This window comes from Aspergillus aculeatinus, assembly GCF_003184765.1.
Source record: "Aspergillus aculeatinus CBS 121060 unplaced genomic scaffold BO66scaffold_3, whole genome shotgun sequence".
Taxonomy (NCBI): Eukaryota; Fungi; Ascomycota; class Eurotiomycetes; order Eurotiales; family Aspergillaceae; genus Aspergillus; species Aspergillus aculeatinus.
In genome coordinates, this window is record NW_020291472.1 from 673,730 (window position 1) to 699,106 (window position 25,377).

Here is a 25,377-nt window from a genome sequence, read left to right on the forward strand (position 1 = left end):
ACCAAGGGGAATTGTAGAGGACAGGTTGCTGGACCGGGACGAAGAGGACCACCGGACGGGGTGGTAAGGATTGAGGGGTAAGTGCGGTAGTCGGAAGCAGGAGGGGTGGCGGTGGGCCGGCGGAAAGCGCCTCCAGGCGCCTCGAAGAGAGTGCATTCGAAGACTAGAATATTACCTAGGGTGTCTGAGCTTGCTTCCTGCCCCGTCGCAGCTGCTACCGAGTATGGAGAAATCCAGTCACCTCAGCTTGCAAGTCTAAGCTTTCTACGATTGAGGGTGCTTGGCAGAAGTGGAGCTTTGGGCTAATATCTTTGAGAGGTCCACTCTGTTCGGTCAGCGTACCACGTAACTACGTAAAGTACTAGGTACTGCTTAGATATATCTCTATTGAATATACTCGTACATAGTCGTGAGATACCTCAGTAAACCTTGGCCAGCCAATTCTATGAGTGCAAATCATCCGAGAAAAATGTGATATGTACTGGGCAGCAATCTTTTGGATCAGCCATTCCCATACCTCGTAAGCCATGTACAAAACAACCAGAGGCCACATTCTTTTTCTTCGCTGCCAGTTAAAAGTCGTACGTTACAATTATAATCGGGCAGTGGTATGTGGGCCACCTGCATGCATTTGCGGTGCTTGCAATCACACATTGAGTGACTCGGTAAAATATCGAACAATAAAGGTTGGAAGAAGACGAACGGCATTCATGCAACAGCACAGGCCATACATCTCATAGCAAACTCTCATACTTGTCAAGGCCTTGTTTTTGCATTCCATGCGGAGGGACTGAAGCATTGCTGGGGAAAGCAGTGGGTGTGATATTGCCACCGAAAGGGGATCGCACGGGATTCGACGCGCCAGTGGGGTTCGTCAAGGAGCCGACTTGGCCCAGGCCGGCTGGCGGGGGAGGAATTGAGAACGCAGCATAGTTGGGAGCAGATTGCGACCCCTGTCCAGAGATGCCATTATTGACTCTGAGGCCGGACAATGATCCTAAGCCATTGCTCGAAGCCCTCGACCCCGGAAGAGGCTGTTGGGGACTTGAGGAAATCGGTGAGAACCACGATTGAAGGGCGGGAGGAGAAGTGGGCAGCGTAGGAACTGCTGGAGTCGAGGGCGAGTTTGTTCTAGCAGCAGGTTGCAAGGAGGGAAAGGAGCTTAGACTGTAATCAGGTGTGACCGACCGCATGCTGAGATTCGACAGCGTTGGTAGCATGCCTCCTTTGGAAACAGGGCTAGCAACGTTTGGCGACCAAGATGTCCCGGTGGATGAAGTGCTTGGAATGGGAGGTCGTTTCGTTGAGGGCTCTGCAGAGGCGGTGCTCCATAGATCGGTATCTTGACCATCAAGGCTATCAGGGTTTCGTCCCAGGACCAGACGATCAAAGGTGTCTCGTGCATCCGCGCCAGTTTGATTCAAGTCACCTGCGGATTTGGGATATCCCACGGCACTATTCTGAAACTTGGTGCTATCGCCTGCCGATGAAAGTTCCTGCAGCTTCTTTGTCTGTTCACGTTCGATTTTAGAGGAAAGATCTTTGATCAAGCGCATGAAACTGCCGAATTGGCGAAGATCGAGGAGAGGTCCGAGGCTGAAGCTCCATAAGATTGGGAGAAGTTCCAAGGCAAGGAACTCAGTATCTGCCACTGTTCCGACTTGTCGGAACACATTCAGTGCCGCCATCATGACAGCTGGCTCTTTAGTTTTGATGGCCTTCAGTGATGGGACAAGTTTCTCTTGTATTGTGTACTTGTCCAGAATCGATGACTTATTCGACTGCGGTACGCTCTCTGGGCCAACACCGGTGAAGTCATCTCCTAGAGCTTCTTCAGAGTTCACAGTGCCGCCACAGAGAACAGCGAACGCCTCCAAGCAGCGCACTTTAATGGCAAGGCTATTTGTGCGACTGAAGGTTGCAGCGATCGGCGGAAAGACCTCATTCTTGACAGTGCTAAAGTCGAGAACGGGTAGAATGACTGGGAGACATTTGATTGCGCCATCTACCAACGAGTGTGTCGGTGAATCAAGTCCCAGACGGATCAAGGGCAGGATATCTGTTCAAATTAGAATCCGGTCATGTCACATAGTCATTGAAAACATTGACGGATAACTGACCTTCCTTAAACTCCTTCCCGGAGCAATTTTTAGCAACAATGTTCATATTTTCCAGGACCACCATTAACCCAGCATCCTTCTTGGAGTCACGCTCCTGGTGGGCCCCCTTCCCAGCCGGAAAGGTCTCTTTCAACTGAGGTATTACCCTATCGGGGAATATGCGCCGCGCACTGGGGATGCGTTGAAGGATGGCAAAAACATTACCTAAGACAAGAGGAAGAAGCTCACGATCCTTCATCTCATCTAGCAAAGCTCCCAGAACTTTTCTTTCCAATACAGAGACCGGGAACTCGGGTAATACTCGTTGCAAGCCGCGCATGAATTGCGACTTCTCATTCGGGTTCTTTGCTGGTAGAGACTCCAGGAAACGAATTGTTGAAACCAGAATATTGTCGAAGTAGGGGGACTGCTGGAATTCCCGAGCATTTAGTCGCTGAGCTGGCCTTCGAGTTATCAATCTGGGTAATACATGAGCGAGGATGTCTCTTGGGATTGTGCCCGAAGACAAGAAGTTGTTGCCTTGGGAAGGGGTGGTGGATGAAGAGCTAAGAAGCTTCTTGTATGTGTTCACATTTGAGTGTGTCTGCAATGGAGATACATGGGGTGAGTTATAGAGCGCCACAATCACTAGACCAAGTGAGAAAAGGTCGGCGGCGGGGGTAACATTTGAGTCCAACACAAAGTCCGGAGAGGTAAAGTCCATGTTCAACTGGACTGACGCCGGTAAGCGGGGATCTTGATAGAGTACTTCTGACAAGGCAAGCGGTGGAAGCGTCGATCGTGAATCCGATGCAGTTGGAGGGCCAGCAAACCCCAGCCCAGAAATTTTCCAGTCTGATTTAGCATTGATGAAGACGGCTTCAGGATTAAGATTTCCATGAACGAGCCCTGCCGATTCGTGCAGAAACTCGAGACCCTTTGCCACTTGCAACAGACCTTTCTGGATTTCTAACTCATCAAGATCAAGATCTCGTCGCCTCCGCGTTCCGTCAGGATCCTCCACCATGTAACGGCTAGACCCTCCGCGGCGGGCATCAGATGCGGCCCTAGCAGAGCTCTCTTGAGCATCTTTGGCCTGCAGAAGTCCAGCAAGAGAGGCAGTAACCTGTTCAGTGGCAAACATAAGTCCACCGCCACGCGTTTCTTCAAGAGGTTCTAGAACCTGAAGAACAGAGGGATGTCGAAGCCGTGCAAGAGTGCCGGCTTCTCGCTTCAGTCGGTCAACAACATCTTCCTGCAACTTCTTAGTGGAACCACTGGAGCGATTGCCCAGCCCGCTTGAACGGGTCTCGAGAACCTTCTTGTCGAAGATAAAGATCGAAGCTGCTGTGCCTGTGGACTTCTTCTTGCCGTCATGGATCTTCCAGGGTCCTGACACCACGGTTGGGTGGGGAGAGACCTGATAGTTTGATGTTATGTTAGAGCTCAGAGATTTGAGCGCCGATGAGAACATTTTCGCCTATGTCAACCCAGATATATAACCGTTTGCGAGAGGTCAAAACACTATTGACTAGTTCCACTGCATCCAATGCGAAGCTTATGCGGGAGGGCGTATATTCGGGGAATTGAGATATCACAAGTTTGGAAGAGGAATAAAGTGATGACGCAGCAATGAATCGGGAAAGGGGGAAGTATATGGACAGGAACAGAATATTCGTGAACTGAGGTTGAAGAGGTCTCCTCAATTCAAGGGTAGAGTCCAGGTCGCCGTATTGTTGCTTCCAAATTTTCCAATCTCTTTCTCCGCTTCACCTTTCTCTATTCATGTCATGAATGGCATTCCACATGGATAAGTTAGTTATCATTCAGTGTTCGGGCGGCCAGCTGCCCGCCCGAGGCCTCTGTCACGTGCACGCACCAAAGGCCTAGGTTTAGTGGTTGGACTGGGCCCGGGGCCCAGGCAAAAACAACTGGAACTCTCCGAGCTGACCGCCTTCCTAGATCGATTATTGCCTGGTATCTGTGCCGCTCGACGCCGACGTCGGAAGATCGCCTCCAATGACAGCGCGATAGTCAATTCATCCAAGGGCGAACAAGTCACAGAGCTTTAGACCCAGCTGTGATCTGTGATAGCACAATTGGAGCAAACTCGACTTAGAAATTGCGGCCTCGCGTCCCAACCTGTGGTCTGGGCATAAGCCATCTTCAGATACTAATTAGTCCTTTATCTGTGGATCTCCCGGAGTTGTGCCCCAGGTCCGTTGAAAAAGAGTCATCAAGTGCTTTTCTCCGCCTTTTTAAAGCTCCGCAACCGCCAACCCCCAAATTAACCTCAACAGTCTTTGGTGATAGTGCAGCTCAGGGTTGACTGAGTGCTCTCTACTTCATTATCTTCACATTGTTTGCGGATCACGTCACGATGCGATCTTTCCAGGTTGCCCGCCGTCGGGCGTTACTACAGAGCTTCGTTGCCCCTGGCGCCCCCCAAAACTCCGCACTGAGTCAATTATGGAAGAGATGCTTCAGCGCAACACCAACTGCTGCTTCCAGCTTAGCTGGTCTTGATCCTTCCAAGCTTACAGTTACCAAGACGAGCACGCCCAAAGAGTTGACGGCCGCCAAGGACCTTGTCTTCGGAAAGACCTTCACTGGTATGGACATTCGGCATTGGCAATGACCTGACACGGTTCGTCTTCGATTTTCGCTAACGCTCTCTCGCCCTTAGACCATATGCTTTCGATTGAATGGACAGCGGCTGATGGCTGGCACACCCCCCAGATCGTTCCGTACCAGAACCTGAGCCTCGACCCCTCAGCCTGTGTGCTTCACTATGCATTCGAGTGCTTCGAAGGTATGAAGGCATACAAGGACAACAAAGGCCAAATCCGGCTGTTCCGCCCGAACAAGAATATGGCACGTTTGAACAAGTCGTCTTCCAGAATTGCGTTGCCCACCTTCGACGGCGAGGCTCTGACCAAACTGATTGGAGAATTCGTGAAGCTGGACAGCAGATTCATCCCGGAGTATGTGCAATTGCAATTCTTCTTCTGGCAGCTTTCAGTCATGGCTAACCCCTGCTCTTGTAGTGCTCGAGGATACTCGTTATACCTGCGTCCGACGATGATTGGCACTCAAAAGACTCTTGGTGTCGGACCCCCAGGTTCCGCCCTTCTATTCGTGATCGCAAGCCCTGTTGGCCCTTACTACCCCACTGGCTTCAAGGCTATCTCTCTTGAGGCCACCGACTATGCAGTCCGCGCTTGGCCCGGTGGCGTGGGAGACAAGAAGCTAGGTGCGAATTACGCACCTTGTGTTCTGCCTCAACTCGAAGCTGCCTCCCGGGGTTTCCAGCAGAACCTGTGGCTTTTCGGAGAGGAGGAGTATATCACTGAAGTTGGCACGATGAATCTCTTCGTCGCAATGAAGAACAAGGAAACTGGTCAGAAGGAGCTGGTGACTGCACCATTAGACGGGACAATCCTTGAAGGTGTCACTAGAGATTCGGTGTTGGCTCTGGCAAGGGAAAGACTGGTGCCAAAGGGGTGGGCTGTCGCAGAGCGCAAAGTCAGGATGACTGAGCTTGCTGAAGCAGCTCAGGAGGGAAGACTAATTGAGGTCTTCGGAGCCGGAACCGCGGCCATTGTGAGCCCCGTACGAAAGATTAGCTACAAGGGTCAGCTGGTCGACTGCGGTCTGAAGGAAAACGAAGAGGCTGGAGAAATCGCCTTGCAAATGAAGAACTGGATCGAGGGTATTCAGTACGGTGACGAGGAGCATCCGTGGAGGTGAGAATTCTTCTACCGACCTGAACACGGCTTTTGCAGGAGTGCTAACGATTATCACAGCTACGTCCTATAGAGTCAGATTTAAAGATAGGTGTTGATGTGTTCTAAACAATCATTGCATGTGTGGGTGTGTGGGTGTGTGGGTGTGGGTGTGCGCGGTTTATGTCGTCTCCCATAGACGAATCAAAACGTTTGGTTCAAGATCAAGGAGCGTTGTATGGCATATGGTGGTTTTGATGGACCGAAAACACAAATAACAATATGTTCATGGTTAATCTCCGAGCGTTACCTGAGGCTAGAGCAGTTTGAACTCATCTTTTCAGTGCTCCTGAGACTTTGATTCTGGTTCAGACGGAGATTTTACTGTATACCAACTCGTCCAAGACACCGTTCCGGGGCCATATGCACGGCAAGCATCGCCACCGAGCTATCATGTTCAAGTCTAGGCAAACAGACATTGAGAGAAAGCCGATCGGTGACGCTAGGTCTCAGGACATTGAATAAGGCCCACATTGTCATTCCAGCGACCCACCACTGGAAGTTCGAGGCCAGCATATAACGAGGGCAGTAGCATGGAATGTCACCTTATCGAAAGCCGTCCATCGGATAACTTGCAGGCTAACTTATAAATGGAGACTCTCTACATCACAAAGCGAACTTACCTTGAACGGGTTGAGAACTGTTTGCACAGTACGCTTGTCGACTCGTCGCCAACCGACTGAGATTCAGAGCGATATGCGAAGGTTCCAATCTTCTGTAGCATTCTTGGAGCAAACAAACCACGTAGTTGTGTTGTTTTTACCGAAGATCCCGAAGACTCCATCACCGATGAATCGATCTAGCACATGCTAGCGTGCCATCAACTAGGTAAGTAAACTCGTTCATTGACTGACACACTACTCCGTAGAATTTGTAATACGCACGGCTCATAATCAACCCCACCGAGCCGCTCGCTATCCACTTTGAACCCTTTCTTTCACAGTTCAGACCTCGAGGCTCGGAAGGTCGCTGTCCAGATCTGGCTAGTAATTAGTCCGTTAGTTAGTTACTGTAACTAGTCAGGCTCGTAAGTGATTTATAATAATAATAATAATAATCATCATCCCCAACTAAGTTCCAACCCAACGCCTTAAAGCCTGGAGCTCATGTTTATGCGAGCAAGCCAATCAGCACGCTAACATCTTGAGCCCCACCAGGCAACCATTAATTCCTAATTCCCAGCACCTGGCAGGTAGGTAGTATAGCCAGGAGTTACAGTACTGTACTATACGTATGCGTATACGACGGGCATACAGTACCTAGTAACTTACCTTGTGCCTTGGTATGCACCGTATAAACAATCGAATACAATTCTAAGATACCATCTACGCCTCAGAAAGATCACTGTTTCTGGACTGATTTCTTCCTAGCTCTCGACTAGACTCGTCATATCATATGGATGCCTAGTGCCTAGATAAACTAGACAGTTGACTCCATCAAAAGTCAGCACCTAGACAAGATTACCAGGCAACAACGTGCCGGCAGGATCCGTTCCGCGGGCAGTGATTTCACTAGTTGGCCTCCAGTGTCTCAGCTCTTGTAGGCCATGCTGTAATCCACGGTAAACAAACCAGTATTCAACCAACAGCAATACTAATTGATCCTAAATCACCCTAGAAAGCCAGGCAAGGCTGTGTTGCAGTCTACCTCTGCATGCATGAGCCATGTCATGGGTGAAGACCCATGCCCGGTGCTTGTTTTCTGATTGTACGGATATGGACGAGGAGCCGCAACTCTTTTTGTCCACCTCACATCCCGCCCGCTTGACACCGCCCGCTGCCGCCCCCCCCCCCCCCCCCCGGGTCCTGCCATTGGCATGGCTCCACTTCTCCAACTTCAGCTCGGTTCTGACTTGGATCGTTTGGGGGCATGGTTCGGATGAGTCGGTAGATACTCCGCCGTGGGTAGATACGCTATCGGCCTTTAGAATAGCCGTCCTGCCGAGACCATTTCTTTTGGAGTAAAAAGGGGGAGAAATTGAACAAAAGAAAAGTAATAACTAAAAACCAAATGAAAAAAGGTGCCGGGGGGGGGGGGGCAAGCGCGCAATACAACCATACTTTCTGAACGTACTCCATGCCAAAACAACCGGCTGAATTATTGTTGATGACGACTGAAATCATAGATGAAGCTTCTTATAAAGAAGCCACCACTGGTGGCCTTACGCCAGCGGCGGAATGAGGAGAAGAATGAAGGAGAAGATGACTACGTACTGCTCGAGGGTACGGAGTAACTATTGATCAACAAATTACTGACTTGCTGCCAGTCTTTGCGACTGTTCTATACGACGATCGGAGTTCGAGCTTAGATCTACTGTACCTCTTGTACCATGCTGTCATGTAACAATCTAGTGATGTACTGTACAGTATACACTGTATCTTATACAACAAAAATCGGAACAGCATCAGTGGACGTCTTCAAAGACTACCGTTTCTGATTAGCATCATCTCCTTCACAAAGGCGATGTAATACTCCGCACAGTCACAAGCTAATGATGCATGTGCGGTTCAAGAGTCTGAGCCTTAGTGATTATTGTTCAAATCTATTTTCATTTCTTTTTGAGTCATAACTGTGCTACCATGGTACCGAGTGGACTTGGAAGAGTGAGTATTGTAGCACACTTAGATGGAATACGATACTAAGTGATACCTGTTATCACCTAGACCATCGGTCTCTCGGTCAGGCCGAGTCCGACAATTGGTGATGATTCATAGTTCATTATTAATCAATCAATCAGGCCCGTGTCTAAAGGCCTCCGACAACATCAAGCTAAGATTGCAGGTCACCCGCTAGTCAGCTGCCCTGAAACCCTGGGCATGATTCTAAGAAAAATATACCCACCAAGGCAATGCACTTTGTTGAGGCTCTAGCTTCTGCATTAGTCGCCCACGAGTCGAGTGACTAGACGCGTTGGTGATAATCACTGTGGGTGTCGTGGGCCTTTGCGAGCGCTAACTTATCATCCCATAGTACCCATACTGATCCGCCGGGACCCCATAGTAGCTCGTTTCTGTCAACTAAACGTCTCTCCCCACTGCCGGTGGCTTTTTCCGGGGCTCCCCTGTGGTGGCCCTTTTACAAGAGTGCTTACCCATCGATGCCATACCCTGATAGAGGCCGTCGATCCTAACTCATCCTTCTTCAACATAAGTCAGAGTAGGAGAGAGACCTTTATTCCGGGTCTACTGGCGATTGCCCGTTGGCTTGTGCAGCATGGTTTAGGGGGCAGGTTATGGGCCCAATCAGCGAGTCAAGTTATTCCGACTGCGAAATTCATGCGACGCAAAGTGGTTGCGCACGTTTCGGGCCTACCGGCCCATCGACATGTGGTAACATTGAGGCACCACTTCCCTAGACAGGGAGGATTCTAGGACCACGCAGGTGCGGACTAGTGGCCGTCTTTGCTGTGGGGGCTCGTTTGCTTTAGTCCGCGGCGATGGATTCGTATATTCAATCTAGACGGACCTGGTCGGCAGGCTCAGCGAATGCATGGCACCAATCAATTCCGCTAGCGCATGAGTTGTGACATTTACTAAAAGCAGTTGTTTGGGGCACTGATCCGCAAGCATTGCCACATGGTCGAGCGTAATAATAATGTACAGTACCCAAGTAAACTGAATTTTCCAATTTGAATGTGGTCGGGATTTCTAATCATGGGGGCCGTTTTCTGCTGCTATTGCTCGAACCTGGAACTAATAACGGTTAACTAACTTGGACAATGGGGCGGAGGTCCGGGCAGGCTGATGAGGTGGGAAGTCAATTTCCTCCCACCGTAACTGTAGTTCAGCGGTTCAGTACAAACACTCCAACTTGTCATATTGGGGCCGGAAACAGTAACTTAGTGGCCGTACATCACTTTCCTACCTTGGTAAGCAACTCGATCAAACCAAATATCTCCACGGCACATGTGCCGACCTCTGGTTGAGAGATCCTGACTACCACGGTCTAGAATTTGGAAAACACTGAGTGAAGTCATGGCATGGAATGACTAAACCGATCGTCGGGTCCGTGAAGGTCACCCGAGATGTTAGATAGAAATCCACAGGCACTGTTATCTCAATGGGATAGAGATAGAGATCCCAGAGCCAATCTTCACCCGCCGCAAATCATGGTAGGGTAGGTGGAGGTCCGATAAGAATGGCGCCATCACATGGACTCATGGCTAGGTACTGCACGTGGAGTTCCCGAACAGTACATCATTCGACTGGGGTGTTTTGTCTTTGCATTCTTCTTCCCGGTCTTGCGGGGCTCTTGCTCTTAGTCTTTCTCCTAGCTTCTTAGCCAAATAATATTGTCAAGTGCTACGGATGACTCATTATGACTTGTTCATTTTTCGAGCAATAACTAACAAGCCTTGGCCACGGACATTTGCTGTACAGTATGTACATTGCAGTATTAAAGTCGATGAGGAAGAAATTGCACTTGGGTGCTAACGCTCCTCGGTCTTGTTTCAGGCTTGTCTATATGGCTGCAAGGTATTGTATGTACTGTCCAAACTGGATTGACGAGGCTTGGCTTTATGGAGCGCTATAGTGTGTATGTATGCCTATGCATTAGAAGAGCCTTAGGACTGGATAAAGCCTGAAGACTGCTGCACTAAGTCAGTCCGATTCGGCTATAAATATTATATTCGACTTGGCTACCGCACCAGCCGATGCGGTCAGATGCAGTGCAGCAGAGCAACACAGTCTCACATCACTCTATATGTCTTCTAGAAATACCAGAAGCTTCGATGTGGCACCCGCCAAGAGCTGTCCATGGAAGTCCTTCCTGCTTCTTCAGGTTCTAGTAGAAAAGGAAACCCGTCCAGTCGCAAGGCACGCCATGGCATGCAGAGATTACAGTAGTCCTATTTACCCACCATGCATCGACCCATCTTCGTGGTTTGGTAGTGCCACAGTACTCTGTGATTATACGAGCTGTGCCTGCAGCCAATAATTGCTGCGTTTGGCCGGATCTAGCGCAGCTGAACCTATTTCAGGAAGCCCACGGTGCACACTGAGCAAGAAGACGGGCACACTTATACGAGAAGGCGTTGCATGGTCCGAAGGCAGAGGAGGTGTAACAGGGACCTTATTTCTATAGGAGGGAAATAAGGGTGGAATTCTTCACATATGATCTACCAATGCTCAATTATACAGTGTGCTGTACTGTGTGTACTACGTACAGGCTACGGCCAGCATTGAAACTCAAGCAACATCACCGGAGCATTGGCCACGGGTTTTGAGTCAGGCCCGCGATCCTGTAACTGAACAGTCACTCCGCAGATGATCCTTAGCCACTTCAGCCCTACACACTTGTCGAAATCTGGTGGGCTGTGATCAACCTGGCCCAAGGCTCGCGCAATCCCGTTTCAAGCTGGGTGTAAGTCTGCAAGTTATTGAGCCGCAAGTGTACCATAGCATGATCAGCATGAGCAACTGAGGGCCATGAGGCCCGCCCCACTGAGAATAAATGATGATTTGTTGGCTCGCTAAGTGCCATTTGGGGCTGAAAAATGACTCCAGACAATGGTGCGAGATTATTGGTCCCGTTGGACGTGAGAGGATGTTCTTCCCCTCACTTGCCCCCCCCCACCCCTCCAGGGCCTCGTCCCCGGCATGACAGGTTGGAGGCCCAGTAACAAGGACGTAGGCGCTATCTACATTGGGCAGGACTCTGTACTGCTGTGGCCAGGCTAATTGAATAAAATAACTACCTTTAGCTTAGGTACTTCCCTCTCAAAGCATACCTGTCAAGCTTTTACAGAGCGCAATCGCTACGTAACCGCCCCCTGAGGAGGCCCTTGAAGTGTTTGGCTTATTATAGCCAGAGTACAAAGGCAAGTTGGAACCAAGTGTTAAAGCATGCGGTGGTACTGTACAGTACCATATATGGGATGATGGCGGTGCACCTGCATCAAAGGATGGGAAAGGGAAAGCCCTAATCCGATAAGGAGAACGGGGGCCGTTTCTAGCTGCGAGACAGCAAAATAGGCCCGGGAGGGGGTGGAAGGGGGAAACCCACTTAAAAACGAAGTGGGCTGTGCTTATACGCTGAGATATGCCCCTATACAACAGCCATGAGATTCTGCAATGAGAAAATCCCATGGCTCAACCATGGCTCAACTGACATACATTCGAGGATGACTGGCTGCCCTCTTCAAGGGTCAGTGATCGCGACCGAATGAAGCCGATGGAGGAAGCAAGGGAGCATCATTTTCCACACAGCGCGCCTCTTTATCTAGACCAGCCGCTCGGAGATGGTGAGATCTTTATCCTTAGTGTACTGCCAAGATCAAGGGGTGCAACGTGGTCGAAGTCGAGGCCGTGCACTCAAGGCTCGTGTTCATATCTTGTTGCAGTTGGCTCCGGCCTGCGCTCGACAGACAGGCACTATGCTGGCAGTCACTAGAAGGAGTAATAACCCTGAGTCTGGCAGCTGAGAAGTCCCCCGGGGCCTTGTAGTACCTAATAGGTCGTGACCAACTTGGCGCCCTGTTCTGGAAAACGCGGGGCCCTGTCGCGATTGGGCTTGGGGCTTGGGGCTCATCCCTCTTGTGCATCATGCATGGCGGGAAGCCATTTGCAAGGCAAGGAGGCTATGATGCTCCTGATCACTATACATTGGAGCACTAAATGCTAACTAACAAACCTGTGACTACAGCATGTAGACGAATTTGATAAGTGTTTGCTTCTGACATTAGCGCCAGAGAGATCTCAGTGCGGCAGGCGAAACAAGACTGCTGAACCTGGGGCATACCTGGAATCAACAAAGAATCTCGTGCGTTCTAAGCTGTATTAGACCGGCGGAATCTCTGTTCAGCGAAACAAACAGCCATGTGCTCGGGTTATATGAATTCGGTAGCCATTCGACATGTAGAGTCCCTTACGGCAATTGAGGTCAGAGAGCGAAAGAAAAACGTCTTCGTCTGTTCCGCAAAAGTGAAGTTTGGTTTCATTAGAAGATTCCACAGCTAGTATTCTTGCCAGTATAACAGATATCATTGACACGTCCTGATGAAAAACAGGCCTGGCGAGATACCGTGCTGTGGAAGTAGACACCATATCTGAGTGTAAACTTACCGATGATACATACTAATAATACATGGGGTGGGAACCGATCAAATCATTAATATTCCGTACCAAAGTTGCAATTTTTCAGCCCGCCCTCCTTGGGTCCAGATCTTGCACTGTCAAATGTCAACCTTGAAGTCAATCCATGCACGCGAACTGTGGCCGACCTACTGTACTGTACTCATCTCCCTAGTACCTGTTTCATAGCTAAGGGGATCGGTCTATATTGGGGCCATTTCTCTACTGATCCCGGATTTAGTTGGTATGCATGCCATCGTACTGCTTTCCAAGGGCCCTCAGACAGACCCCTTTCGGTAGTTGAAATAGTTTCTTTATAGATCCCCAAGGTAGTCCGTCTCATGCCCCTGTATGTGCTGTACTTAGTATGCGGTAGGTATGCTTGTACATGTACAGCCCTCGATGCGAAGCTTCCCCACAGGCGTAAATGTGCGAGGATTGACATCCAAGGTAACCTAGCGCTTGGCTGTGCAATAGTTGGGCTTTTGCTCCAAGGAACTCGGTTGGTTCGAGTCAAACGCAGAGGTACTGTACCTCTTTGGACAATGCTCGCTAGCACAGCTTTTTCTTTCTTCTTTTCAGTCTTATAGTTCTTCCTTTCCAAGAAACCACAAGCAAAACAAAAAGTCCTTTGAATACCGTACGATAAACGGCTCTTTCAAAAACTGAATATTAGATCATTCATGTCCTTCCGGAGGAACTGCGACAGGCCACTGTCATTTGAAGTCAAGCTGAGGCAAGGTTCCTGAAACCTCATGTCACATTTACAGTACTGTGTACAATACCGTACTTCGTACAGTTTGTACTGTACATAGAAAACAAACGAAGGCAGACTGCGGACCGAGATCGACCAGGCATCGGGGTCATTCCAATTTCCTCCTCCGAAGGAATGCTGCGGCCGATTGCACTAAGTACGGGGAAGACCGTCTCGTGGTTACTGATGATCCACCTCGTAAATGATCGGTATGTGCAGTATGGAACCACATGGGTGAGATTGGTGGACAAACCCGAATTTGGTGTCAGTCTAGCACAGCCTGATAACATGCCTGTAACTCTCTCTGCCCGTCCCTCTCTCTCTCTCTCCTTGAGCCTTCTCGTCTCCCTCCATTCCGGTGGTGTCGGCCATCGGGGGTCCGCTAAAACAGCCTCATGGTCTACGAGTAGGATTGCCGCTAACCCACGCCAGCCATTAGTGACGCAGCCCAGCCCTGCACATCGGTGCATCCATTCGGGTAAGGTTCCTTACCAACACATGGTCGAGCCATGCTTTCATTCCCCCCCTCCCCCTTCGTCTCCCCCCCAGTCACCTTCCCCCCTCTTCCCCCCGTCTTCCACGGGTAATAGGTCTAATGAAGAAAGTATAAAAACCAAATAAATACAAGATAGATTTAGAAGATAATCAAATAAGACCGATCCAGAAAATCCCTCCTCCCCCATCCTCTTTTTCTAAAATGGGAAAAGCAAAAGAATAAAAAAAAAAAAGGGAGAAAAAAAGGGAACCAAAATACAATGAAATTAAAATAAAATAAAAGGATAATAGTCTTAGGAGCACGGACTAACACGGTTATCGCAACGGTTCAATCGAACCGTCACTGACGGACTACTTTCATTCGGACCCGGGGCTTAGCAGGCATAAGCTACAGACCTGTTCGCCAGCTGATCGACCCATGGCTTTATTTTGTTTTAAATACTGATTGCCTCCTGCACATCTCTCTTGATTCCCGAAAGCAAAGGCTGTGAAATTTCTAAGGTTCATCGCTATTACCTGCGCGACTATATAGTTGACCTTATATCCTCTCTCTCCCTTCAGTTTCCTTTGAGAGCAACACCACCACATACTTTGCGCCTGACGTACCGGTAGCTTTATACATCTCTCTTCCCAATGCCCAGCATGCATCGTTCCTCCAACTACTCCTATCCTCAATCCTCCAGCTCGAGAAGTTCATCGAATCATGCTTCCAGCAGCGCCTTCAGTCCCAATGCCAACCCTAATGAAGATTGGACCAAGATCTCCGATCTTGCGGAGAGGCGCCGGATACAGAATCGAATCGCGCAGAGAAACTATCGTAAGTTCCTGATCTTGGCGAGCTGGGGAGAATATTGACTAATCAACCTCGTTTGTCTGTAGGCAAGAAGTTAAAGCGCCGCCTGGAAGATCTAGAGAAGAGAGCGGCGACAGCCTCGACGTCGCCTGAAAGAACTCTCGAGCGATCAGAACCACCGAAGGCGGTACCTACAGCCAAGTCAGGTCGTAGCCGACAGAATCGGGCGTCCAAGTCCAGTCAGAACACCACAAGCCACTCGCCCAGTGAGCGAGGCTCGTCCTACGACGGTTACTCCACTTCGGATGATCGAGGGTCAATGTTTTCTCACCAATGTACCCGTCAGCTTTCGGCATCACCACCCCCAGTATTTTCATACCCATCCTACTCGCATTTGGACCCGTATGGTCACTCGAGCTACGGTCAACCGCCGTCATATCACTCGATTGGAAGCAGCTACCATGATCTGCCCTACCACAACGAATACAATACTCACCTGCCTTCGATCCTTCCCGTCGCCATCTCAGCCCCTGGACCATCGAAAAAGCCTCATTCGTATGCCGACGATGAGATTGTTAGTCCGTTCAGTATGAGTTATGCCTCCATGGCGGGCATTGATCTCTGTCCAACACCACAACACCTACCTGAGACCAATATCCCTGTACATACCCCTCTCTCTACACGACACATGTCGGTACTAGAGCTCCAGGGTTAATGGTGCTAATTCTGTCTCTCAGATGCCACCCTTGTCTTCAGCCCATAGCGATGGTCACTCCTCACCGTCGACCCCAGCAGAGCCTTCGCTGGGGACAGGGCCCCTCACACCCGAGTCGGGTCCGTGCTCTCCCCACATGTATCCTTTCCTATGACTGTGCGACTATAATGTCTTTCTCCTGCTGGGCTTTCTTTATATCCTCTTGCCTACCATTTCTCATGTTTACAAACTATAACGACTGCAATGATGTATTATTGGTATTCGGGCTTCAGGCGGCTCTACAACTTCTGTTTTCAAATATATGGTGTCCCCAGGCCCCTCCTTCCAGAGCCTGCTTGATTGATTGCTTAGAATAGTTCTCGTTGATTTGTCTTTTGTGTGTGTTTTATCCGAAAGACGGAGAGTTCAATCCACATTCTCCGAGGGATGAATGCTCGACTAGGCTTCGAGGGATCAGTCAAAGAGTGTCTCTTTTGTTATGAACCTTGGACGCAGATAGAGGCATGGGGTTAGCGGCGTTCTTGTCCCCAGACGACCCTTAAGGGGTTCATTCGCGAGATTGGACTATTAAGGCTGAGCGCAAATAATGATACAGATCAATTCACTTTACTTCAATTAGGGAGCCTCTTTCCAAGGGGGTAAGTCTGAATCTGAGCGCGAAAGAACAAAGAGACTGTGTGAGGTACTCCGTAGTTTTCTCTAATCCATTCTTTGGGCCGGACCGGTGGAGTAGTGCGCGCAGATGCAATCAGGCTAGTGTACATACGTATATACGTACTGCCTATGCGTTGACTCAACTCCCAGGTCTAATATGATTAGTATACCCTAGTAAGGTAAGTAAATGAAGTAAATAGGTACGTACCGTGGACCACAGCTCGAGGGTGGGGGGTGGGAGGGAGAGGGGTGTGTGGGGTTTGGGTGGAACTCGAAGCCTGGAGCCTTCCGCCAGACACCCACTTGGCTCACATGTATGATTGGCTGGCTCGTCTGCACCCTTCAAGTTCAGGTTCCATTGATTCTTTTCAGCCCCCCCACTGCTTTACCTACCACCTAGTAGGGCACCTATACCATAGGTACTGTTGACTACTCGGTATCTACCGGTACGGAGTACACCCAGTGACCCTCGAAAAGCCTAGAGCCCGCGCTGAGCACTTTACCCTGTTTGGTAAGGCGTGCCTGCCATCAGCGGCTCGTCGGTCGGCCGCCCCGTGCCTTCCATTTTGGGTAAATCATGAGTGCCGCCCGCAGGCGCCCGCGACCTCAGCTCCGGCTCTTCCACTCAAGCTTCCTCTTTGCTTGGGTCACTTTCACCATTTGTTTTGTACATACCCTACCTAAACAGATTGGCTCTCTGAGTTACATGTATCTCAACTCAAGTCGGAAGAGCGTGAAGCAGCAGCAGCAGCAACTCCACTTACTCGGTACAGTACCCATCGAGAGAATCACCCTCAATGGGGCCGAACATTTCGCAACAACCGTGCATGATTGGCCCCCCCCCCTTTCTGTCTTTAGGTTGAGGTCACGGTGATCGCAGGGCCTTCCACTTTTGGGGCCGAGTGGTTTGCCTGGTCTGGATATCTCACCAACCGGAATGCAACCTTTGCAGGGATTTCTTGAATCGAGCTCAACGACTTAGACTCGACCGCCAATCACTGTTGGCCAGTTCCTTTCCATCGATACGGAGACAGCGAGAAGCCTCAAGGCGGCTCTCTCTTGATCACAAAGACTCAAGGACGTTGGAGCCTTGGTGGTGAATCCAAAAGATCCTTAACCCACAAACCTCCACCACTGCAGCCGCTCAGCGCCTGGGCCAGAATCTAGTCCGGGCAACCGTGCCGCTCCCGATGATCCCCTCCCTTCTCCTTTGTTCCCCAGCAAGATCGAAACGGCAATGGTGGGATTTGAACGGGAACCAAAAAAAAAAAGAAATATGACAAGAAAAGCAAAGAAAAAAAAAAGAAACCAACCACCGCTCTGTATGTGTACAACTGACTGATCTTGCTTTTCATTCCATGCCAGGAGGCTCTGCTCAAGTGGCCTAAGTGACGTATGCCACACGACTGCTGGCAGGCTGCTGCTGCGCCTCCACACCCCCTGGCAAGACGTGGTACAAATTATGTTAGCATCGACAGATTTGGGGATTCCAAATCACTTTCTTGCGCATCCTCACCCTCAACAGATGCCAGCTGACTTGCACCCAGGCTAGTTCATGGGTCTCGTCTCAAGTGTGCAGTTTGGATCGTTGTTCGGGTCTGTATCGGCTGAAGACAGTCTGGACAAATAACCCATGATATCTCGTCGTATTCCACGTTAGCCCGGGGCCGTTCGCTTCAGATGGTAATCGTACTCGGAATTAATGCATATCACCGACTCTTAAAATCGGGCTACTCCACGAATCGCACAAGGGTTATTTTTGGTCGCAGTCAAGGCAAATTCTGCTTATGACGATGTCCTCCTTTCTGAAACACGCACAGTTGCTATCCCCGCGACTCTAGACTAGACAGTGCTGAAAATACCAGAGACCGGGCTTTGTTGGGCAACACAATTGCGACGTATTTCACTTCTATCTATGATTTCTATGATATCCACCTATCTCGAGAACATCGCTTTTCTCGTCCCTTTCACCATCGGCTACAGCATAGAGCTTACCTTGATTCCAGGTCCCGGGTTATGGGTCAAGATTCTTTCGATCAGAGGGCAGCCTTGTCACCCCCTTCCTCAGTAGAAGTGGCAGCCTTAGTCCGCTAGATGCGAGCAAGTAAGCCCATCCAAATTCTCGGGACTAAGTCAGGGCCGGTTACATGTGAGAATTCGTCCAGACCAATTTGTCCATACACCCTCCGGTACCCTTTGAGGTAACTCTTTCATCGCGGTATCGTGCAACACACCGTGGAGATACAGCCCAGCGGCACCAACCAGGATAGCCCTCTCTCGGCGCGGCTGAGACTATGATTAAGTCACGAATTATTCCAACGTTGCAACGATCCCAGACACCCCGGCACCGGGTTACATGGAATTTTGGCGATTCAGAGGACAGGAACGCATCCCTGCCTTCGAAAGGGCTCCCCTCACTCGGTCGGAGCTCGTATAGACGAGCAGCCATCGGGTCACGCTAATGTGAGATCCCAGTAGCATTGCGTGCAAATCCATCAAGCATTATGAATGGAAGAAAGACAGAGGAGATCAAGCAGAAAAAGGGGGGGAGAAATAAAAGACGAAAAGATGAAAAGAAATGAAAACAATAAGAACCGACGCGGCTCAACCAAAGGTCTGTCGGTCATAGCCAAGGGCAGATGAACGGTGAAATCCGACCCCGTCTATGCCGCAGACAGTAAGTGAGCGGACCGTGCATCATATCGGCAAGCACATGAAGACGTGAAGATGCCTATAGGATTAGACGGTTGGACGCCTAAGAGGATTATAGAACTGATAGATGTACCCATGCACACAACCAGGCTCATGCCGCCGATTACAATTGAGAATATCACAAATCGGGACCTGAATAAATGATGCTGACCGAGGATTTTCAACGGTGCCAATATCATCGTCCCCATACGCATCATCACTTTAATTCTTCCGATGGCTGAAGATTACGGTCGGTGCAATCAGATGTATGTATCCGAGCCCCCCCCCCCCCGACTGCATTGTTCAGAAGGTTGCCTGTTCTTAATATATGGACCACGTGCGGAGCGGCCCCTCCGCCAGGAGATACGGCCATAGATAGAAATCTGCACTCGTCAGATCTGGTGGTGTACTGTACTCCGTACTCCTCCGTAGAAGCAGGCAGGTTTCGACTCTCCACCCCTCCCAAAGTACAGATGAGTGATTAACCAGTGGTATATATGGTTAAGCTACTTGTGCTGTTTATTTCTCTTCCTATTTGATTTCCCCACGGTATCTCTCTCTCCTTTTTTGGGGGGGGGGGAGTCTTGCCTTGGGTTGTCGGACCTCCAGGTTGGCATGCCGGATACTCTGCAAGGAGCGAAAAGTAAATTAGCCATTGGCGGTTGTCACCTCAGGGCTCAGAGCTACTACTACTACGCTAGTTACCTAGTTAGTTAGTTGTTAGGCGACTATGACTGAGCCTAGAGCGGACTCGGACTTCGCCGAAACGCAAACCGCCCCCCCCTCATTCCCCAATATACTGTACTAACATACCTGCTGTAACTAAGTTGTTACGGAAAGTCCGAATGCCCCCGTGATGCTGGTCCCGGCAGTATCCTCTCGCTTCTGGTTCAGAGGAACACCACTTGAGCGTATACGACTTCCCTCTAGGATCGACAATACTGGGGCTCGGTGAATTTGCTTCTTTCCTGGAATTCAGACACTTCTCCTGCGCAACTACGATTCAATCAATAAGCTAATTGTCCGCAGCGAAAATAATCTTGTGCATGGTGTATTTGTACTGTATTTGTGAACGTGAATCTGTACGCCAAAGACGATAACTTGACTCAACGACGCCTGAATGCAGGTCAACAGGAGGAGCGAAACATAAGGCAACGTGAGACAAGATTACTGAACATGAGTAGATATATGAGCTTTGGGCCGATACGCATGGCAGCGAACGGACTAGGTGGTGTTTGCCGGCAGCGGTTTGACTCCGTTACGGTGCAATTCGAACCTCGCTGGGAGGAGATGATGGTAGACAGACAAGTCGAATGAGGAAAGTGAATTTAGAAAGGCAAAAAGAGAAACAGGAGATAAACTCAATCCTTCAAAAGAGCAAAGGAGTCCAGGAGACATGAGGAGGTTGCGTTCACACAAGTAGCCCAAGAAAAAAAAGAGAGAGAAAAAGTGCGACGTTCTCATCCAAGCATGATCACGAGTACTTCAGCCAGCTTCTGCGCCGTTGATGCTCATCTGATCCGGGTTGTATCGGCGCCTTCGCATTGGGGCTTTCTTCCGTCTGGCGATGGCGGCGTTCTGAGCAGCGGTGCCGTTGCCACTACCCATCTCCATATCGCCATCGTTGTCGGCCTCTCCATGTAGCGCTTCGTACCGAGACATCTCGTCCAGCTCACGGATATCAATCGGTTTCATGCGCAGCCACTTCATGCGCGGGCCTGACCGTGATCTCTCTGAAACGCGGAATCCATAAATTCGTGATTCATAAATGCGGCCCGGGCCGAGACCGGGGCTGAAATTGACCGTGCGCATGCCGTTGATCTCAACGGGCTGGTTAGGAGGGGGCACATCTGGAGACACCTGGTTGTTGATCGAGGAAGATGTCAAGGAGGAAGAACGCGTGGGAGACAGAGCTGATAAGGAATTGTCCATCCGAGATCCGATGTCCAAATCGGGGAAAGTCATAAAAAACAGGCAACCAAAGGTAGTACCGAAGAAGGCGCCATCGACCGAGTGGAAGCGACTGTTGGGAGGTGTGTATAGGTCCTGGCAACTGGGACAGAACAGTTTGACTGTCTCCTGCCCCGGGGTATCTGAGCGACCGACAGGCAAGACCCGGCAACCATTGCAGTACACTCTGGGACAAACACCGAAATGTTGCATCTCGTACTTCTCAAGCATCTGCTGAATGCCAGGCCGCGAAGTGATGTACCGTTGATGAATCAAGCCGTACAATAGCTCGGCAGAACTCTCAATCACACTCAAATCGCTTGCCACCCGTGCATGCCTGCGCTCTCCAGCTCTCCGGTAGCCCGGAGGCTTGTCATCGCCCAGTATCTCATCTTCATCCTCTTCCTCTTCCTCTTCCTCCTCATCCTCGTCGTCTTCCTCCGGCTCCACGTCCAAGATCATTTCCAGCGCCTCCTTGTACATGGGCACTTGCGACTGAAGGCCAGTGAGGTTGAAGTCATCTTCGATGAAATCCTCGGAAACTTCTGCGAAGAACTCATGGCCCATCAAGGAGCAGAAGGAGGAGATCCATGACTCCGGTGCACCTTCCGACGACGACATATCGAACGAGTCCGACGCGGATGATGAGGGCGTTGATTCAGACAGTTGACTCAGATCCAGCCTGTCTAGGCCGTCGGCCAACGCCGAACCTGTCTCTCTCGACACGTTGCCGAGCTAACGGGGGAAACCAGGCTTCCGATATGAATCTCGTTCCGAGACAGAGCGCGGGCTGAAACCTGCACCGGCTATATCGAGTGCCGGGTACAAGTTTAATCGTGGTCCTTGCGGTACTCCCTTAAACAAGAGGGAGAAGATACGAAGCACAGGGTATCAGGTGCTAAGTGGGAATGGATCGTGAAAGGCAAACTGCTGAGATGGTCAATCAGAAACCGTACATCAACTGCCTGGCTGATAAGGCGAGGGGTCATTGGCAATGTGCGGGCCGGCGGATTATTGTGCGATGAGGGATGTCGACGATAATAGTTTGGTGTATTGGGGCATCCACTAACCAGCGAATCACTTAAATGGACACGGAACTTAACAGATCAGGCTCTGAAGCAAAGTTCAAGAGTCACCAAAGGAGTGGCAAGCTAGGGATGAGGCTGGATCAGGCACTCCCAGCTCGGTTCTGGATGGATGGATCGACGGAGGTTGTCGAGGGGCTTCCGAAATTAGATTCGTGGGGCGGTGAGAGGGAACGAGAGATAGAGGCGGGACTTGAATTTCAGCTCATTGAAGGCAAGAGAAGACCAAGACAAAAGCAAGCCCGCTGGTGCCAGCACTCATACTAGCATGAGATCAAGTTTTGTTCCGATATAATATAATGGCAACCGTTGCTCCTTCTCTGGGAAAGCATCTGAGGTGAGCCTTTCATGTACTGCACACACACGATCACGTGATCAGTTTTACACCACCCTCTCGACGACGGATTCTACCGAACAGACGAATTACTATGGATACTATGAATGATCAAGGCCCTAAGTCTGGCATGAAGAACGATTCGGAAAGTTCTCATTCAACGGCGAGGTGATAGCCACAGACAGGCTGTAGCCACATCCTAAATACAGCTCAAACAGCTAAAATAAATCCCGTATAACACGCGACCATTCGCCTTCATCTCCAAGAACACCCGACAACCCTTCCCCGGTGTTTTGGATCTCCCCATCCTGGCCAATAAAGCCATTAAGGCTCTCTGACGCCCCTCCCGAGGTCATGAAATTGCCAAAACCCCCAACCGCCTCGAAAAGATTCGTAAGTTCATGGCTCATCTGCAGCCCATTCAGCGGGCTGTTTCCTAGCTCTCCAGTGCCATTCACCGACCCATACACCGAAAGATCCTCGATCTGGTGACCAGCCAGCCCGGCCATTGCGACAGCCGCGGAAGAATGAGGGTCGTTGGAATTAGTGCCAAAAGGTCGTACAATGACACCCAGCCGTTCGCCTATCTTGCGGAGACCCTTGATTGTCTTCCAGAGTCGCTTGGATACATAAGATTTGGTACTGAAGCCGCTGACCAGCTCAAGAGCCATGTAAAATTCGTCCCGCACTTGCCGGTTGAAGTCATTCGGTGCATGGCATACAGCGAGGAAGAGGACCGCTAAGGCGGCGACTAGAAAGTAGTTGAAAGTGATTTGCTGCGTGCGATAGATGTCGGACGTCCCGTTGAGCCGAGTGAGCACTCGAATCGTGTCTTTTGCAATATCCACCACGGTCTGCGCGTGACCTTTGTCTTCCGCGATGCTCACCGCGGAATGCAGCACCGGCCGGTAAATGAGGATCCGAAGCTGATTCATGCGTAGATATAAGAGAATCCTCAATCTTCGAAGACCTCGGCTAGTTGACTCACCATGGTGATGCTTTGGAACATCAACTGGGTAGAACTTCAGCCCATCCGGAACCTGTTTATACCATTGTAGAATCTGATAGTCCAAATAGCCAATCTCATCGCGTCGTATGTCAGTTGCTCCTTCTGAGCCAAGTCCAGAGTACCATATCTTGGAGCTGATACGATTGTACGATATCATGCACCTAAGATAAAGTAGAGACGCGTCCTAAGGATCGGTTAGCTCTACGAATAACTGATTCGATGATCGAACGACGGCGCTCACCGGCTCGGGCAGATTGGGATCAATGTCTTCATCTTGAATGATGAAGGGCAGCCCAGTACCAAAGCTCCAACGCCTGTCCAAACTATATACCGACCAAAAGGTCTTCACAATGGCAGGCCACTGGTCTTCGTTGGGAAATGATTTTGCCAGCGCATCTCGTCGGTGCAGGCCCATTTCAAGACACATACGCGCTGCAATGCCAACGATACGGTATGCCATGGCATCATCATCCGAATGGAAATGATAGGTTGCCTAGACACACGGTCAACAATCGTATTTTGGTGGTTCCAGAACAGGACATACCATCAAACCATATAGTTGAATAGTCCTAATGTCCAGTGGATCCCAGATTTTAGCTTCAGCAACCGGCTTGACATTTAGGTACAGGCGCCGTGCTAGCTCGCTCTGGCCGCCCCCTTCTATCACCAAAGTGATTGCGAGAATCATCTTCAAAAGAAGCGTGCTATCGTCATGGAGGCCATCTGCACCGGGGAGACCTCTCTGTGCAAAGCCAGTCCGTGTTGCAGCTTCCACAAATGTGTAGAGCAAATTCACTTGTTGCGCTACCTGTTCGATATCTATGAGAGGATACATGATTCCAACTTCCTCCTCGTACACCTGGCAAAGTCGCAGGGCTTCATCCCTCTTAATAACCCATATCGGGTCTTTAGTTGGATGTATTGTGGAAACAAGCTGTCCCACATGCGGAGGTGAACCGGCAGGGGTGGCATGTGCTGTGGTGAGATCATCTGTTATCATCTCCTCAGCTGGCGCAATGCCCATGCTCTGCAAGCTGGAACGTGCGACATCAAAGTTGAAAGCAGAGCTAGTAGGGCCCTGAAAGCGCGGATGCCTCATGCGAGGTTTCGCCAATGGTGCATGCATTGGCGTGAAGACTGATTGGGAGCCATCTCGAGAGAACCCATCGAAGCCCGGTGGGTCTAAAGAAGATCGCTGAGACCGAAGATCCTTTAGGTTAGAAAAAAGACTATTGACTTGATCTTGCAAAGTCTTGATTTGGTCTTTCATCGAACGAAATTCTCTATGTAAGATGTTCGGTGAGCCATGGCGCCTCGGGGGTGTATGTGACGCGGGATCAAGGGAATCATTGCCCAGTCGACTTACTCGGAATCCTTGAGATTGTTGTTGCAGCAGTTCGGGGCATATCGGCCTAGGATAATCACTCAGCTTGTCCCTTGCATCGACGTCATCTCTGAGTTACACAGCCCTCGCGGTGACAACTAACACTCGAGATTAAGGTGTCCGCAGCGTTGGCAAGGTACCTGGCCGTTGCACTTAATCTTGCGCCGTTTGCATTCATTACTAAACACAAAGGAAAGGACCCAGCCTTGTGTCAGCAAATTGGAGTCCCGCAGATGACTGAGGTCTGGGATTTTGTCTCGGTGGATTTTAGAGCCGGAATCATACCATGCGATAGAGATGTAGCGATTCCGCTTGGTGCGAGTATGCGTTCCGTTAGTCTGTTCCGCCTTCCTCTTCGTCGTATCGGCGGCCGGGGCTTCGTTCTGGTCCGCGGAGTCCGTCTGGGGTGGTGCCATATCAGTCTGGGGAGACTCTGAAGCCATTTTAGGTGAGAAACACGATGCGACGATTGCTCGTTGGCGTGGAAGCAAGCAGTGACTGGTGCGGATAGATTCCTTCTCCTCAGCGGATAGGCGCGCGGGGTTTCCGTTTTCCC

General features: G+C 50.2%; 6 protein-coding genes across 6 annotated transcripts; 3 read left to right on the forward strand and 3 right to left on the reverse strand.

The window, feature by feature from the left end:
* Positions 1-416: 416 nt before the first annotated feature.
* Positions 417-3,887, reverse strand: BO66DRAFT_365025 (putative protein kinase Scy1). The gene is made up of 2 exons (XM_025645195.1): positions 2,121-3,887; positions 417-2,059 (listed from the first exon to the last, which is right to left on the reverse strand). The coding sequence occupies exons 1-2, from the start codon at positions 3,571-3,573 to the stop codon at positions 735-737; spliced, it is 2,778 nt and encodes a 925-aa protein (XP_025508461.1). The 5' UTR covers positions 3,574-3,887; the 3' UTR covers positions 417-734.
* A 262-nt stretch (positions 3,888-4,149) lies between these two features.
* BO66DRAFT_417340 (branched-chain amino acid aminotransferase, cytosolic) lies at positions 4,150-7,254 on the forward strand (the record flags this gene model as incomplete). The annotated part of the gene is made up of 4 exons (XM_025649670.1): positions 4,150-4,711; positions 4,786-5,083; positions 5,147-5,845; positions 7,221-7,254. Exons 1-4 carry the CDS (start codon positions 4,480-4,482, stop codon positions 7,252-7,254), a joined length of 1,263 nt encoding a protein of 420 aa, XP_025508462.1. The 5' UTR covers positions 4,150-4,479.
* A 7,594-nt stretch (positions 7,255-14,848) lies between these two features.
* BO66DRAFT_434427 (bZIP transcription factor) lies at positions 14,849-15,714 on the forward strand (the record flags this gene model as incomplete). The annotated part of the gene is made up of 2 exons (XM_025650776.1): positions 14,849-15,023; positions 15,086-15,714. 2 exons carry the CDS (start codon positions 14,849-14,851, stop codon positions 15,712-15,714), a joined length of 804 nt encoding a protein of 267 aa, XP_025508463.1.
* Positions 15,715-16,817: 1,103 nt separating this feature from the next.
* Positions 16,818-17,387, forward strand: BO66DRAFT_112355 (uncharacterized protein). The gene has a single exon (XM_025641836.1). It carries the CDS (start codon positions 16,946-16,948, stop codon positions 17,240-17,242), a length of 297 nt encoding a protein of 98 aa, XP_025508464.1. The 5' UTR covers positions 16,818-16,945; the 3' UTR covers positions 17,243-17,387.
* Positions 17,388-20,544: 3,157 nt separating this feature from the next.
* On the reverse strand, positions 20,545-21,630 carry BO66DRAFT_397881 (casein kinase II subunit beta; the record flags this gene model as incomplete). The annotated part of the gene is made up of 1 exon (XM_025648625.1): positions 20,545-21,630. One exon carries the CDS (start codon positions 21,628-21,630, stop codon positions 20,545-20,547), a length of 1,086 nt encoding a protein of 361 aa, XP_025508465.1.
* Positions 21,631-22,564: 934 nt separating this feature from the next.
* On the reverse strand, positions 22,565-25,369 carry BO66DRAFT_365036 (transcription factor domain-containing protein). The gene is made up of 6 exons (XM_025645196.1): positions 25,107-25,369; positions 24,925-25,001; positions 24,804-24,849; positions 23,982-24,720; positions 23,679-23,930; positions 22,565-23,621 (listed from the first exon to the last, which is right to left on the reverse strand). Exons 1-6 carry the CDS (start codon positions 25,262-25,264, stop codon positions 22,647-22,649), a joined length of 2,247 nt encoding a protein of 748 aa, XP_025508466.1. The 5' UTR covers positions 25,265-25,369; the 3' UTR covers positions 22,565-22,646.
* Positions 25,370-25,377: the final 8 nt, after the last annotated feature.

Excerpts from the sequence above, each read along its gene's own strand:
- BO66DRAFT_365025 (XM_025645195.1), bottom strand. The coding sequence starts at position 3,573 with ATGTTCTCATCGGCGCTCAAATCTCTGAGCTCTAACATAACATCAAAC. Across the intron at positions 2,060-2,120 it reads CGGGAAGGAGTTTAAGGAAG|ATATCCTGCCCTTGATCCGT; the intron begins GTCAGTTATCCG and ends TAATTTGAACAG.
- BO66DRAFT_112355 (XM_025641836.1), top strand. The coding sequence starts at position 16,946 with ATGAGTGCCGCCCGCAGGCGCCCGCGACCTCAGCTCCGGCTCTTCCAC.
- BO66DRAFT_365036 (XM_025645196.1), bottom strand. The coding sequence starts at position 25,264 with ATGGCTTCAGAGTCTCCCCAGACTGATATGGCACCACCCCAGACGGAC. Across the intron at positions 24,850-24,924 it reads CGGACACCTTAATCTCGAGT|GCCGATATGCCCCGAACTGC; the intron begins GTTAGTTGTCAC and ends TGATTATCCTAG. Across the intron at positions 24,721-24,803 it reads AACAATCTCAAGGATTCCGA|AGAATTTCGTTCGATGAAAG; the intron begins GTAAGTCGACTG and ends CATCTTACATAG.